This window comes from Agelaius tricolor, unplaced genomic scaffold, assembly GCF_023055355.1.
Source record: "Agelaius tricolor isolate 1412-34295 unplaced genomic scaffold, bAgeTri1.0.p SCAF_42, whole genome shotgun sequence".
Lineage (NCBI taxonomy): Eukaryota > Metazoa > Chordata > Aves > Passeriformes > Icteridae > Agelaius > Agelaius tricolor.
The window spans coordinates 2,285,595-2,302,101 of record NW_027269302.1 but is presented as its reverse complement, the minus strand read 5'-3'; the positions used below and the strand labels follow the sequence as shown (position 1 = coordinate 2,302,101).

Sequence of the window (16,507 nt, the reverse complement as noted above, 5' to 3'; positions counted from 1 at the left end):
TCCCCAATGAATCCCCCTGAATGCCACCACAATTCCAATAAAATGCCCAAAAATCTCCTAAAAATCCCAATAAAACCCCAGGAATTTCTGAGAATCCCAAAAAATCCCAACAAAATACCAGTAAAACCCCCAAAATTCAAAAAAAGCCACAAGAAATTTCAATAAACCCCCAACCACCCCCAGAAAACTCCCCCTCAAAATGCCAAGAAAATCCCCCAAAATCCAAACCCCCAAAATCCACAAAACCAGCCACTCCCAGTCAATCCCAGTGTGATTCCAGTCGCTCTCAGTGAGATCCCAGTGTAACCCAGCATGGACTCAGCTGCTCTCACTGGGATCCCAGTGTGATCCCAGTTGCTCCCAGCATAATTCCAGCTGTTCCCAGTTCTTCCCATGATGATCCCAGTTGCCCCAAGAATAGTCCCAGTCCCTCCCAGCAGGGTCCCAGTCGTGCCCAGTTGCCTCCAGGGTAGATTCAGTTTCCCCCAGCATCGTCCCAGTTGCTCCCAGCATGGTCCCAGCTGTTCCCAGTGTGGTTCCAGTGCCCCCAGTATGGTTAGAGACACTCCCAGTATGTTTCAGTAAGCTCCAGTTTGATCCCAGTCACATGCCAGCCCTCCCAGTGTGGTCCCAGTATAATCCCAGTTGCTTCCAGTCTCTCCCAGTATGGTCCCAGCTGCCTCCAGTATGGTTCCAGTTGCTCCCTAGATCAGCCCAGTCAGTCCCAGTATGATGCCATTTGCTGCCAGCGTGCTCCCAGTTGCTCCCAGTCAGGCCCAGTCTGGGGGATGATGTGCAGGGTGTGCTCCCAGTCCCTCTCAGATCCTCCCAGTATTAGTCCAGTCCCTCCCCGTATGATCCAAATATGGCCCCAGTTTGCTCCCAGTCCCTGCCAGTATGAACCAGTTGTGCTCCACATGGTTCCAGTTGCTCTCTTTCACCCTCACTTTTCTTCCAGGCACTCCCAGTATGTCCCAGTGTAGCCCAGTTCCCTCCAGCGTCTTTGCAGTTCCTTCCAGTATGATCCCATTTGCTCCCAAGCACTCCCAGTCAGCCTCAGTGTAGTGGCACTCACTGCCAGAATGATCCCAGTCAGCTCCAGCATGATCCCAGTTCACCCCAGTATAAGCCCAGCAGTTTCCAATCACCCCCAGCATGCACCCATTCAGTTCCAGTTCCTCCCAGTTGCTCCTAGCATGTCCCCAGTTGTTCACAGCTACTCCCAGTAATACTCAGCACCATCCCAGTTCATCCCAGTAAATCCCATTTGTCCCTAACATGGTCTCAAGTGCCCCCCACAGGCTCCTACTCACTCCCAGTATGATCCCAGTGTCCCTAGGTGCAATCACAGTCTGCCCTGATACGGCAGTATGATCCCAGTCTGATGTCAGTACAAAGCCAGCACAGCCCCAGTCGCTCCCAGTACGATCCCAGTGCAGCCCAGTCCCTGGCAGTGCTGCCACTGCTGGGATCCCCCAGGCCTGTGTGCGTTCCCCCCTGGCGGATGTGCTGAGAGGAGCCCCAAGGGCTGGCAGGGGCCAGGCAGGGTCCCCAGCAAGGCCCAGTTTGGATGTGCAGCCCCCAGTTTGCCCAGTTTGCCTCTCCTTTGGCCCGGGCCGGGTTCCCCCCGCCCGCAGCGGCTGGGAGCAGCCGAGAGCCCCGCGCTGCCCATGCCGACCTGGCCCGGCTCCATGGCCGCTGCTGCCGCGGGCTGCGAGGGCTGCGGGAACGGGGCACCGAGGGTGTGGCTGCTGCTGGGGGAGGAGGAGGAGGGAGGGAAGGGCAGGGATGGAGGGGGAGGAGGAGGCGGGGTAAGGGGGGAGGAGGAGGGGGAGGGATGGAAGGGGCGGGATGGAAGAGGAGATGGTGGTGGGGATAAGACAGGGGAGGAGGAGGAGGGGGGATGGAAGAGGAGGAGCGGGAGGAGAAAGAGCAGTGAAGGAGGCGGGGTTAGGGGGGAGGAGGAGAGGGAGGAAGGATGGAGGAGAAGAAGGAGGGGGAGATAAGACAGAGGAGGAGTGGGAGGAAGAGGAAGAGGAGGGACAAAGGCGGATCAAGGGTGAGCTGGGGGAACCATGCTTTCCAGCCTTGCCTGAATTCACAGCCCCCACCTGTGGGATCATCGCCTCCCTCATGGCGCAGGTAAGTGGGGAGGGGGAGTCCGGCCTGGATATCCCAGGGGTCCCTGGGTTGGGTTTTTGGGGGGATGTTTGGAGAATGAAGAAGTCCAAGGCTGAGCGGAAAAGGCCCCTCGGGGGGACATCGGGGGGTGGCGGTGGCGGCTGCCGGCAGAGGCAGCCTGGAGGAGCAGAGCCCTGTGTGCCCCAGGAGGCCAAAGTGGGGAGGCCAGAGAGGGGGGAGCGCCGCCATTGGCGGGAGCCTCAAGAGCCTGGAGAGGGGCAGGGGGGACTCCTTGGAGCCGCTGCAGCGCAGAGCAGAGAATGAGGGGAGAAGGGAGCCCGGGAGCCCAAAGAGCCCCGGCATCCCGAAATGGGGAGAGCCAAGAGGGGGCAGTGCGTCCCCAGAGACGGCCTGGGGGGATCTCGTTGCCCTTGCCTGTGGCACGGAGGCAAATCCCATGCTGTCCTTGTCCTTCCTCGCCCAGGGCAGGAGCTGAGCATGGAGAGCAGGGAGGACAAATGCCCGCGGCAGAACCTGGTGGCAGAGGCCGTTTTGAGCAGCTCCACGGCGCAGGAAGCCAACGGGGAGGAAAAGGCCCGGAGATGCCGCACGAGGAGGGGCTGCAAACGCAGATGGCGGGGATGTGAGGGGGAAAGAGCCAGCCTGGGCCGGGAAGGCGGCCGGAGATGGAGCCAGAGCTCAGAGCTGGTGCTCCATGAGCAGCTCCATGATGGGGAGAAGCCCCACACGTGCGTGGAGTGTGGGAAGAGCTTCAGGTGGAACTCCGAGCTGATCAGGCACCAGAGGATCCACACTGGGGAACGGCCCTACGAGTGTGGGGAGTGTGGGAAGAGCTTCAGCTGCAGCTCCAGCCTGATCAGGCACCAGAGGACCCACACGGGGGAGAGGCCCTATGAGTGCTCCAAGTGTGGGAAGAGGTTTCAGACCATCTCTGATCTTCTCCTGCACTATCAGAGTCACACAGAGGAGAGGCCCTTCCAATGCCCCGACTGTGGGAAGGGATTCAAGCGTAACTCCGCCCTCATCACCCATCGGCGCATCCACACTGGGGAGAGGCCCTACGAGTGTGATAAATGCAGGAAGAGGTTTCTGACCAGCTCCCATCTCCTCCAGCACTATCAGATTCACAGAGAGGAGAGGCCATTCCAATGCCCCGACTGTGGGAAGGGATTCAGGCACAACTGCACCCTCGTCACCCACCGGCGCATCCACACTGGGGAGAGGCCCTACGAGTGTCCCCAGTGTGGGAAGAGCTTCTCCTGCAGCTCTAACTTGACCAAACACCAACGGAGGCACCGGTAAGGGAAGCCCTGCGAGTGCCCCGAGTGCGGGAAGAGCTTCATGCGCTGCTGCAGCTCCATCCCCCACTGGAGGAGGCACTTTGGGCACAGCCCTGGTCACTCACATTCCCTGTGATCCATGTTGGGGACACTCCTGGCTGCTTCTCCTTTGGTTTGACCTGAATTTTTTTCTCTTCTCCATCTCTCTGTCCTCCAAAAGTCCATTGGGATGGAACAGTCACCTCAAAACCACTCTAATTCCACTGAAAATAACTGAATTTTAACCCAAAAAGGGCTCAATTCCACCTCAGATTGCTTGTTCCTTCCTCAAAAAACTCAATCCCATGCCAAACTCACTCCATTCCACAACTGTCAAGTTGAGATGGAGTTGGAAGGAGATTGGGAGAAGTGGGATCTCAATTTGGAGCAGTGGGATGGGGATTGTGTGGGGCTGGGTGTGTGGGATGTATTTGATAGCAAATAAAACTTTCAGAGTTACTGATTTCTGTCCCGTTCATTTTCAGTCAGTTCTGTTTGCAGAGTGCCACCTTCTCAGCTGATTCAATTCCTATAAAAATCCCATTTTTTAAATCATCTAACCCAAACAATCCAAAAACCAATATCAAAATAAAACCACCTGCACACAATTAATGTTTTAAAAATAATTTTAATTTTTCAAGAGTACTTAAGGATGTTATTAAAGTTTAATTGTTTGGTTGAAATGTCTGAGAAATTGTACTGGTGTTTGGTTTTGTGTTTAGTATATTTGTAATATGAATTGTTTAACTAAGAGGTGTTAGATTACATGTTAATTTCTTTACATATTTTTTATCTAAAGTACATTAGTCATCGAGTTAAAATTTTCAAAAGGTATTTCTTGATATATAATTTGTTTATTTATATGCATTGGTAATATTATAGTAATAGTTATTGTTGGTTTGAGTTGAATCATTGTTGGAGTTGAATCATTGGAAAGAAGAGTTGAGATTTTTATATTTTATTTTTATTATAATTTATTTAATTTCAATTATTATTTCTTTGTTTATAATTTTATTGCAATTTGTTGAGGGGATAGGAAGGAAGTTCAAGGGCAGGAACATTTTTTCCTTGCTGGGAACTGGAATTCCAGACCCAGGGAGTGTGTGCAGGACCCCACAGACTGGGATCAAATATGGGCTGGGATCAAATACGGACTGGGATCAAATACGGACTGGGATCAAATATGGACTGGGATCACATGGATGGGGATCACATGGATGGGGATCCTGTGGATCAGAACCCTCCAGACCAGGATAGCCTGAAGTGGGATCAAATATGGACTGGGACTGTATGGACTGGGATCCCAGGGACTGGGACCATATGGATCAGGACCACACAGACTGGGAGCAAATATGGGCTGGGACTGTTTTTTAAAGTAACTTTGTTCTATAGTTTTTATTTCTGTCGTTAATTAAGCTCAGTGAAATAGCTGCTTGTGTTAAACTGCCTGCTTGGATGGGATAACATCCAATGCACACGGGATGAGGACACCTGTACAGATCTGCCAACTATCAGCACTCCCTGTCTGAAGGCAGAGTGCACCAAGGCCCAAAACCTGGAGGTGATAAAGAGAATGGACTAAAACCACAGCCAAGGAATCTGCATGCTCTAAAAAGGCAGATCCAGGGCAGAGCCATGCTAAACAGTTCTTGGAAGATGTAAACTGGGTGCATCTTGGCACTCAGCCAGGAGCACCCTGTTACCTTCAGGGATCCCCTGAAATACCTTTCCCCTTACATCAGCCTGGTGCATATTCACAGAGCCTCATGCACAGCAACTGGGAAGGGTTTAACACTTTACTGGGTATATTAGCGTTCAGAAACACATAATCACCAGAATGATTATATGCAGGTGCTTTTATTGAAGAGCTCTGGGTGTCAGGGGTACCAACCCAAATCTGACTCCGACATGGGTTTGGGATGAACATGTTTTTATATTCTATCCTTATATAACTTTCATGTTAATGACTGAACTTCAATTGTTCTATTGTATACATAGATTTCAGCCAAGCATGGGCTCCTCGTGGCCCCCCTCAAACTTCTAACATAGTTCCTCATGATTCTTCTTATGATTAAACAATAATTATATTTAATTACTAAACAATCATCACATCTAACAATTATATCATTTATCATGTTCTGCTTACGCAGGTGCAATTTCACATGATCTGGCAAGCACAAAGCCTAACATTTTCAGAGTCTATTTTTGACATTTTTCCAGGGCCCCACTATCATTCTCCCCCCTTTGAAAGCATTTTCACTTGACTATAGGTGTAAATGTTTTCACTTGATACAGTCCTTTATTTCTCAATTTATTCTTGACGTTCTTCAAGTCCATGGTTGATGTAAACGTTGTCGTGGATGCTGTCACGAACTGGAGAACCAGAAGATGGTGGGCGTGGATCTCGTGTCAGAGCCTTTATTATCTTCTGGTTCCAGGACGTTTTCTTCTGTATCTCTCCTTTCAAGATGCTGTGAACTAACCAAATTGCTAAGAATACAATTAGTAAGATCATCACACTCTCAATGATAGATTTAATCCATGAACTCACATTCCACCCTAGCCCTTTAAAGATTTTGCCTAGCCAGGTCGTAGTCAAATCCTTTTGCTCTTCTTGTGCTTCATGCTCTCTTTGTTTCAACTGATTGATGTCATATTCTACATCTGCAGTTACATTTGGGATGTGAACGCAGCAATGACCAACCCGTCCCTTTAAAAATCCACATACTCCATGCTCTTTCAGGAGTAACAAATCTAAGGCTAATCGATTTTGTAAAGTCATTTTTGTGGTGCCTTGTAATTGTACGTTTACTTCTTTAAATCCTTCCCGGGTGACTCTTGCCAGTCTATCTATCTGACCTGTAAGTTTGTACAGCATCTTCTACTCTGATAGTTTGCTATAGGACCAAGCAAAGACTCTAGGGCCCACCCAAATTTCACTCCACTAGAGGGTTCTTGCCAAGTGTCATCTGGATTTTCATTGTCTAGAACTTCTCGTCTTGCTCTTATCTGCACAAGTTCATGTTTTCCGTTAAATGGGGACTTTTTCTAAATTGGACATGAGGCTGGGAGGCCTAAAGTAATTTCCTTTACTTTCCCATCTACAGGCAGATGTGTTGTCCAGGTGCCATCGCTTGCTGCCCATACAAATTGTCCTGGACCTCGGACTGTACTCCTGGTACATCCTACAACTGCTTTATAATTCCCTCTGCCTTGTTTATGTTTGATCCCTCTGCAAGCACAGCCAGTTTGTAGGGCTATTGCCAGAGGTGGCATCTGCTTTATCTCTGCATCATCAGAAGTGCAGTCATAAGTTTTATTACATGCCCACCAACTTACTTGGTCTGCCCTCGTTCTGCTACTGGTGGCAGTGTTTGTTACTGCTGGATCTGTTTCATTCCCGGAGCCTTCCCACTTAATGCACCAAGGGGTGTTTGCCATACATTGGAATCTTTGAAGGATACTCACAGACCACGCACTGTCCCAAGGCTGTCTGACCTTTCTGATCCTTGGCCTCACACTTCCATACCAGAGTGGTTTCTGTAACATTTTCTGTAATCTTTTTATAGTGTGGCAAATAGCATTGCCATTGTGTGATGCCTCCTGATTCTCCCATAGGGGTTCCTAGTGTGCCAGCACTTAGAATACAGTCTTTCTGGCCCATGGGTTTCATCCATGTTCCTCTTTTCTCCCAAGTTTCCTTGACTACTTGCCTCGACTCGGGTACCTGTTTGCATGCAATTGTTTTGTTGTTTTGTATTTCAGGTAGTTTTGATGTTATGATTCCCCAATTTACTGGGTCTCCTGCTGCCTTTGGTATTGGTATACAGGCAGTTATTCTACAGGTGTTTTGCATTTTGGCAAAGTCTTTGACTAATCCAATCATTACATTCTCAGCCCAAACTGCATTAGAAACCTTTATCACCTGTGTTTCTGCTTGTACCTCTCTCTTCATTCTAGAATGAAAAGTGTTTAGTTGATCTTTTTGCATTCCACATCCCAAAGACATTAATGACCATACCATTGGCACAATTACTGATAGCATTCTCAAAGTAATTAAACACATCTTATCTGCAGCCTTGTTGGTTCCACAGTTTACACAGTCTGTGATCCAGGATGGATTTTCTTCACTCGGGTGTAGTGAATCCAGGGGTCCACGCCGGCTACTTTGGCTGCTGTAAAGGTGGTCAGCAGTACCTGGTGGGGCCCACTCCACTTTTCTTTCAGCGGTTCTTCGTTCCAGTTCTTGATGTACACCTCGTCTCCTGGATGTATGTTATGAACTGGGTTCTCGAGAGTCAGCGGTCTATTCCACACGAGGATGCTCCGGAGCCGAGCTAAAGTTTTCCCGAGAGACAGAACATAATTATACACTTCCTGCTTTCCTGTGACGTGCACATTAGGGTTAGGCTCAGGAGATTCATATGGTTTCCCATGCAATATCTCCTAAGGGCTGACTGACATCCCACTCCTAGGCTTTATCCGAATCCTCAGCAGTGCTATTGGCAAAGCCTGGGGCCACTGCAATTTGGCTTCTTGGCATATTTTACTGATTTGCCTCTTTAGTGTCTGATTCATCCTCTCTACCTGTCCACTCGACTGGGGTCTCCATGGTGTGTGGAGGTCCCAAGTTATCCCCAGCAATCTACTTACCTCTCTTACTACTGTAGCTATGAAATGGGGCCCCCTATCTGATGATACCCTAGGGGCACCCCGAACCTGGGAATAATCTCCTGTAGTAACCACTTTACTGTTTCCTTTGCTTGGTTGGTGCGACACGGAAGGGCTTCTGGCCACCCAGAGAATGTGTCAACCCCCACTAACAGGTATTTGTATCCTCGAGTTCTTGGCAAGTCTACAAAATCTACCTGCCAATAGTCTCCTGGCTCTATTCCTATCCGAATTCGTCCTAGCTGTGCCTGTCGTCTAGCCACTGGGTTGTTTTTCAAGCAGATATCACATTTTGACATTACTGATTTTGCCATTGTTAACATCCGTACCGAAATTCAACCCTGCTTTAGCAATTTTACCAATGCCTCTGCACCCCAATGACATTCGTTATTTTTAATTTGTAGAACTTCTCTCATTATCAAGGGGGTACCACTATCTGTCCTTGTGCAGTCACATACCATCCCTCTGAATTCTTTTGTGCATTTAGCAAACGTGCCAGTCTCTCATCTTCTACTGAATATTTTGGTTCTGGAGGCAAATTGAATTGGGATACATTAAGCTATAAAGGTATCAATGCCATTGTTGTTTGCACCTCTCGAGCAACCTGTCGGGCTCTCCAGTCTGCCTTTCGATTTCCCTCACAGATTTTGGAGTTTCCTGATTGCTGTGCTTTACAGTGTATAATTGCCACTTGTTCAGGTTTTTGTACTGCTTTTATCAATTGCAGGACTGCATCCTGATGTTTAATGTGCATACCCAGAGAAGGACAATAGTCCCCTTTCTTTCCACAGTGCTCCGTGTACATGCACCAGTCCAAAAGCATATTTTGTGTCAGTCCAGATATTTACCTTTTTCCCTTCACTTAATTCTAGTGTCCTGGTTAAAGCAACCAGTTCTGCCTTCTGGGCAGATGTATTTGGTGGTAATGCCTTGGCCTCCACTGCTGTACTGACTGTTGTTACCGCATACCCAGCGTATCTGGTTCCGTTTTCCACGAAGCTGCTCCCATCTGTAAACAGCTCCCACTCTGGCTGCTCTAGTGGGACGTCTTTCAGGTCTTCTCTTGCTGAGTAGGTGTACTCTATTACCTCCACACAGTCATGCTCTAATGGGCCTTCTTCAGTTGTGGTACCTGGGAACAAAGCTGGATTCAAAAGGTTAGTTGTTTTTAATGTGACATCACCCTGCTCAGTCAGGACTACCTGGAATTTCATCATCCTGCTTGGCGATAGCCAATGGCCCCCTTCTGCTCTAAGACAGTGGTTACCATGTGTGGTACATTGACATCTATGTGCCTTCCCATCGTGAGCTTCCTGGCTTCTTGTATCAGCATCACAGTGGCTGCGACTGCCCGCAGACATGGAGGCCACCCGGCACTTATGCTGTCAAGTTGTTTGGAAAAGTAGCCCACCGGCCTTTTCCAGCTTCCCAGACCTTGGGTCACGACTCCTAGTGCTAGGCGCAGCCTTTCATGGACAAACAGCTGAAAATCTTTAGACAGATCAGGTAAGCCTAATGCTGGAGCAGTTGTCAGTGCTTCCTTTAATTTTAGGAAGGCTTCTTTCTGTGGCTTGCCCCAGGTGAATGGCTGCATCTTCTGAGCTTCACACAGGGGTTTCACAATCAGTCCACAGTCCATGATCCACAGGCGACACCATCCTGCCATCCCGAGGAAGACTCGCAGCTCATGTAGATTCTGGGGCTCTGGAATAGCACAAATAGCTTGGATACGGTTAGTGCCTAGTTTTCATTTGCCCTTGTGAAATTTCACATCCCAGGAGATCACAGTCTGTTGGGCAATTTGTGCCTTTCCTCTGGATATTTATAACCTCCCATTCCCAGTAAATTTAAAATCTCAATGGTTACCTTTATACAGGTTACTTTTCTTCTGTAGCTATTAGTATATCATCAACATACTGCAACAACAGGTATTGGTCTCTTGGTACTTGCCCATTCTCGGTCCAAATCTCCAGCTCCTTTGCCAGTTGGTTTCCAAATAGGGTCGGCGAGTTCTTATATCGTGTCCAGGTGAGTTGGGTCTTTCTCCCATTCCCTGGGTTTTCGAACTCACAGGCAAACAGTTTCCTACTTTCTTTGTCAAGGGGGGATGCAGAAAAAGGCATCTTTTAAATCAATTTCAGTAAACCACTTATATATCTCCTTTACGGATGTTAGCAATGTGTAAGGATTTGTTACCACTGGAGAAATGTCCTTTGTTATTTTATTTATTGCTCCCAAATCCTGCACTAATCTATATTCACCATCTGGCTTCTTTATTTGGAATATTGGTGTATTAAATTCTGGTTCACATTCTTCTAAAATTCGGTATTTCAAGAATTTCTCAATAATCTTTACTTATTCCTTGCCGTGCTTCTGGTGTTATGGAATAGTGTTTGACTTGTAGAGCCCTCGCCCCTTCTTTTAACTCTACATGCACTGCTTGTGCCAATTTAGATTTCCCTGGTATATCTGTCTCCCATACAGAGGGAATCACTGCATCTCCTACCTCCCTAGGGATAGAGGGAACAGGTTTTTCTTTGATCATTAATATCTGTCCCGTCTTTGATTCAGGTATTTTCATTATAAGCTCCCCATTTTCAAAGGTTATTACCGCATCAAGTTTTGCTAGCAAATCTCTCCCTAAAAGCGGAATTGGACACTCAGGTACGTATAGGAATTCGTGTTATAACTTTGTTCCCAAAACACAAATTTGGGGTTGCAAGAATGGCCGTTTTTCCTCTTTCCCTGTAGCGCCGACTATTGTTGTTTGCTTGTCCCCAATTTGTCCTTGCAAATCATTCAATACCGAGTGAGTAGCTCCTGTATCTATTAGAAATTTGACTTCTTTATGTCCTAATTGTTTATTTATAACAGGTTTCTTAACTTGTTCTACTGGCTCTGTGTCTAGTCAGCTGGTATACTCCCCCAAAACCATCCCCTTGGTAACCTGCTGGCACTGATTGCCCTGGTGAAACTGGTTGTTCAAGTCTGGACATTGTCTCTTCCAATGCCCCTCCCGCTTGCAATACGCACATTGATTTAGGTTTAACCCCTGCCTGACTGGTCTCCTATTTTGACTATTCCTGTTACATCCCCTGAAATTTGGGTTCCCTTTTCCTTGTATTACTGCCAACAGATTCTGCTGCTGCCTTTTAGTAGCTTCTCTTTCGCGATTGTTATATACCTTCCAGGCTACCTCATGTAGCTTATTCAAATTCCTTCGTTCTTCCCCTTCTAATTTTGCAATTTTCTACGAATATCGTCCTGTGACTGGCCCAAGAATATGAGAGCGAGCTGAACCTTTGCTTGTGCTGTGTCCATTTGGAGATCTGTATATTTTCTTGCTACCTCCTTAAGCCTCTCCAAAAACGCAGTGGGAGATTCCTTCCTGTCGAACTTTGTATAGTTTAGACCAATTTATAGTTTTGGGCACAGCATTCTGAACTCCTATTTGGATCCACTCTTGATATTTCCGTAGTCTCCCCATACCGCAAAATAAATTAGGGTCCCAATTTGGATCCTCAATTGGGAAATTCTCATCTAAATTCCCTGTTACGAATCCATTTCTGATGTTCTGTCTTACCCTTTCTTTGGCTGCCTTAAGTACCGTCTCTTTCTCAGTAGAATCCATCAAAGTATCTAATATTAATATATTAGATATATTAATATATTAGATATATTATTATACTATATATAATTTTATATATATATAATATTATTATACATATTATTGTATGTCATCCCAGTCAGGATTTTGAGGTTTTTATAACCATTTTTAATACTCATGCCATTTTATCAGGATTTTCTCTATGAATTCTGGCTGATTGTTTCCAAATAACTAAATCTGCAGGAGAGAAAGGCACTTTTATAAATACTGGCCCTTCCACTCCTACACTTTGTCGCAAGGGGGCAATTACAATCCATTTTTGTCTGCCTATGTCTTTTCTATCCATAACTGGGGCAAGGTTAGACCGACTCCTGGTTCTGTGGGCTACCCCATTGTTGATTCTCTCTCTCTCCTTCCTGCCACAGTTAGGTTTTGCTCATCTTCCGAGGAAGAGGGATCAGGTGACGATGGGAGAGGAGAATAAAGAGGGAAGGGTGTACTAGACGAGACAGGTTCAGGACTAGGTGGGGTAGGAGCAGGCAGTGGGATAGGGACAGATGGAACAGGTGGGATAGGGTTAGGTTCTCTTGTTCCTATTGGAGCTACCTGTAAATCAATATCTGTATAATTTTCCCTACTCAGGCTTTCTTTCAACGCCAAGTGTTCTAAACAACGTTCCTCACAAACCCCACACTTATTGCTTGCAGATGTTTTAACCATCATTAATCCACATTCATCCTGCCATTCTGGCTTTGCCCGTAAATAGAAAAACAAATCAACATACGGAACCTCATCCCATTTTCCTTCTTGTTTACAAAACGACATAAACTGCGAAATAGTGTTATATTGCAGAGTCCCGTATTTTGGCCATTTTTCACCATACTCCAAGGCATATTCTGGCCACCATGTATTACAATAATCAATCAACTTAGCTTTATGTAATTCTTCCCCAAAATTACCCTGTTTCCAATGTGCTAATAAGCACCCCAAAGGAGAACATTGCGGGATAGAGGTGTTGCTGCCCAAAATCCCTTTAAGTTTCTCCATTCCAAATATACCACAAATTGCCGAACCCGCAACACTCTCGCGATTGTCTTATGGAACGGCGCCTGGGCTTGTACCAGCAGGAATTCCTTTAGCCCAACCAAGCGTAGCTTTCGCTGCGTCTCATTGGCAGGCACCCAAACCAAAGTAAAAAGCACCTTACCTTTCTCCCGGGGACGTGGCAAGCGGCAGAAGCGGTCGCGGCCGATCGAGCTCCCCGAGAATCCCTCGGTGCCGGCTGGAGCGCGGTCGAGTCGCGAAACTCGCTCAGCAGCACCCGCAGGGTCCCATCCGGGGTCGCCAAAATGTTAGCGTTCAGAAACACATAATCACATCAGCGATTATATGCGGTGCTTTTTATTCAAGAGCTCTGGGAATCGGGGTAGTTTCCACCCAAATCTGATTCCGACCATACATTCGAGGTGAACGTGTTTTATCCTCTATCATTACATAACCTTCATGTAATTATTAAACTTAAATTGTTCTATTGTATACACAGATTTCAGCTAAACATAGCCCCCTTTAAATTTCCAACAGAGTTTCTCACAATTCTTCTTATGGTTATAGAATAATTATATTTAATTACTAAAAAATCACCACATCTAACAATTATATCTTTTATCATACTGCTTACGAAGGTGCAGTGACCTGAGAAAACACAAAGCCCAATATTTTCAAAGACTATTTTTAACATTTTCCAGGGCTCCACTATCACTTTTATTTCTTGTGGGAAAAAACCCTCCATCTCAAGCAGGCACTCATGGCCAAAACTGGGCAACTGCCTCTGGAATGCCTTATATCCAAGGATAGCTCCCAGACAAAAGCTGCCAGCACTGACAAGTCTGGCTGGCCTTGGCTTCCTGAGGGCTGGCCCTCATCTGCCTCTGAAACACTGGGGCTGGGTGCTTTCCTTCCTTATAAAAAGAACTCTTCTTCCTGTCCAGCACCCACAGCCAAAACTGAGATTCCACCTCCAAAATGCCCAATGTCCAAGGAAAGCCCCTAGACAAAAGGTGCCAGGAGAGACAGGGCTGGCTGGCTTGGCCTCAGGGTGGCCACCTCTCATCTTCTTCCTAAACACTTGGACTTTGTGCTTTACTTTCCTATGGGCAAAAACACCCATCTTGACCATGGCCAAAACTGGGATTCCCCCTCCAAAACTCCGTACATCCAAGGATTGCTCCCAGGTGAAAGCTGCCAGGACAGACAGGTCTGGCTGCCCTTGGGCTCCTGGGGGTGCCGCTCCCCTGCTGTCCAAACACTGGGGCTGGGTGCTTTCCTTCCTATGGAAAAGAACCGTCCTTCTTATCCATGCAGAAACGGCCGAAACTGGGGTTCCACCTCCCAAATTCCCGATATCCAAGGGTTGCTTTCAGACAAAAGCTGCCAGGACAGAGAGGTCTGGCTGGCCTTGGCCTCTGATGGCCACCTTTCATCTGCCCCTGAGACACCACCGGTGTTCTGTGCTTTCCTTCCTATGGAAAAGAACCATCCTTCTCCTCCAGTGTCCATGTCTGAAATTGGGATTCCACCTCTGAAATTCTCAATATCCAAGGGTTGCTCCCAGGCAAAATCTGCCAGTACCGTCAAGGCTGGCTGGCCTTGGCCTCTGGTGGCTGCGCCTGCAACAGTGGGGCTGGGTTCTTTCCTTCCCATGGAGATCCCTGGGACACTGTGGGGACCTCATGGAACCAAGGGGATCATTGTGGCCCCACTGAAGCCCAGGGAACCAAGGGGCCATGGTGACACAGAGGGGCTCCATGGACCCAGAGACCATTGTGGCTCTGTGGGGCCTGATGGAAGCATGGAGACCATTCCAACCTTCAGGGCCTGGTGTCACCAAGGGGACATTATGACACCTCAGGGCCCCATGGAAGCAAGGGACCATTGGGACACTGTGGGGCCCCATGGAACCCAGGGAACATGGAACAGCTCTGGCTGGCTTGGCCTCCCAGGGGCCACCTGACAGCTCTGGCTGATCTTGGCATGTCAAGGGCTGCCTCTCATCAGCTCCTGGAGCACTGGGGCTCTCTGCTTTCCTTGCTATGGAAAAGAGCTGTCTGACTTTCCAGATGGTCATTGTCAAAATGGGTACTCTGCCTAAAATACTTTCTATTTGCAAGGGTATCTCACAAAACAAAACCTGCCAGGTCTGGCTGGCCGTGGCCTCTGGTGGTCACCTCTCATCTGCCCCTGAAACACTGGGACTCTGTTCCTTCATTCCTATGGAAAAGAACTGGCCTTCTTGTCCAGGGACCATGGCCAAAATTAGAATTTGGCCTCCCAAATTCTGTATATCCAAGGATTGCTCCCAGACAAAAGTAGCCCGGGCAGACAGGTCGGGCTGGCCCTGTCCTCTGGTGATTTCTTTAGACCCTCAGCCGAATGTTTTCATTTGGAAACACTTTGGAGAGGGCCCAGAGATGTCCCAAGGAGTGGGGGTTTGGAGGCCTTGGGCCCATGAGCACTGTATAGGGACAAAGGAGCTCTGTGCTCAGTGGGGTGGAGCCTGAGGACAGTGGAGCAGAGCCATGAGAGTGTTTAAAGAGCGATTTCAGGGCTGGTGGATCCTTTTGACATAGTGGAAAACAGCCAGAGAGAGAAAGAATTAACACCAAGGGCAGCTGGGGAGGCCCAGAGTGGCTGCAGGAGAAAGGAATTTCCCTGTCAGGGCAGGGCTGTGGTGCAGCACATCCCCAGCAGGAGCCTGGAGCAGCCCCAGGCTCTGTGTGGGCAGGCAGGGGCAGGCAGGAGGCAGAGCTGTCAGCAAAGGAAGGGCCCAGCCAGGTGGGGCAGCCTGGGGATGCCCAGAGCCTGCAGGGAAAGAGGCCAGGGCAGGGACACCGTGGGACAGCCTGGGCTGCACAGGGCACAGGGATGGGCAGCAGCTGCAAGACAGCCCTGACAGAGCCAACCTGGGCAGCGCTTTGGCCATGGCTGCTGGCCCTGGGCCTGAGCCAGGAGGGGACAAGTGACCCTTGCAGGCCTTGCAGGCCGTGTGACATCACGAGGGCTTTGTGACGTCACAGGGGCTGTGTGACATCACCGATGGCTGTCTGAGGTCCCTGGGTAGGTCACTCTGCCCCGGCCCCCTCACAGCTCCCCCCAGAGCAGTCCAACCCTGCTCGTGCACAGCAGGGTCCCCTGTCCCCCCGGGTCCCCCCGGCCCGGGCCCCGCAGCCTCCCCCAGAGGATGTTCCACGAGATCGACCCCAGAGCCTGACACGGGGACGGGGGCCGGGGCCCTGGGGGTGGCACAGGGGGACAGGGACCCCCCGGCAGCGTCCCCGTGTCCCCCAGGACCAGAGCCTGGGCCAGGGCTCCTTCACCCTGTTATAGATAAATATCATAATATTGGCTTTTTGCAAATATTAAAATGGATTTTATATGTGTGATGTAAAAGTTACTTTGTTCTACAGATATAGTTTTTATTTCTGTTGTTAATTAAGCTTAGTGAAATTGCTGCTTGTGTTAAACTGCCTGCTTGGATGGGATAACATCCAATGCACATGGGATGAGGACACCTGTACAGATCTGCCAACTATCAGCACTCCCTGTCTGAAGGCAGAGTGCACCAAGGCCCAAGACCTGGAGGTGATAAAGAGAAGGAGCCAAAATCACAGCCAAGAAACACACATGCTCTGAAAAGGCAGACCCAAGGAGGGGCCATGTAAAATCATTCCTGGAATATGTAAAGTAGTTTATGGATATGCATGAGGGTCTA

The 16,507-nt window shown here is 48.5% G+C and overlaps 2 protein-coding genes and 1 pseudogene across 6 annotated transcripts in view; all 3 read left to right on the top strand.

The window, feature by feature from the left end:
- Positions 1-16,507, top strand: part of LOC139603897 (zinc finger protein 436-like) — a 450,855-nt pseudogene that overhangs the window by 348,388 nt on the left and 85,960 nt on the right.
- Positions 1-16,507, top strand: part of LOC139603874 (zinc finger protein 3-like) — a 74,048-nt gene that overhangs the window by 8,917 nt on the left and 48,624 nt on the right. For 3 of the 5 annotated variants that reach the window (XR_011683839.1, XM_071454878.1, XM_071454880.1), the window contains exon 1: positions 846-2,142. Coding sequence is in view for 2 of the 5 variants with exons in the window: in XM_071454878.1 (XP_071310979.1) it covers positions 1,852-2,142 (291 nt within the window). In the remaining 3 variants the exon portion in view is untranslated. Of the gene's footprint in view, positions 1-845; positions 2,143-3,255; positions 3,925-16,507 lie in introns of those variants that run through there. The other 2 variants (XR_011683840.1, XM_071454879.1) reach the window with 2 other exon arrangements.
- LOC139603940 (zinc finger protein 3-like) lies at positions 2,048-3,444 on the top strand. The gene is made up of 2 exons (XM_071454941.1): positions 2,048-2,146; positions 2,611-3,444. The coding sequence occupies exon 2, from the start codon at positions 2,620-2,622 to the stop codon at positions 3,442-3,444; it is 825 nt and encodes a 274-aa protein (XP_071311042.1). The 5' UTR covers positions 2,048-2,146; positions 2,611-2,619.

Coding starts and splice junctions, on each gene's coding strand:
- LOC139603940 (XM_071454941.1), top strand. CDS start 2,620: ATGGAGAGCAGGGAGGACAAATGCCCGCGGCAGAACCTGGTGGCAGAG.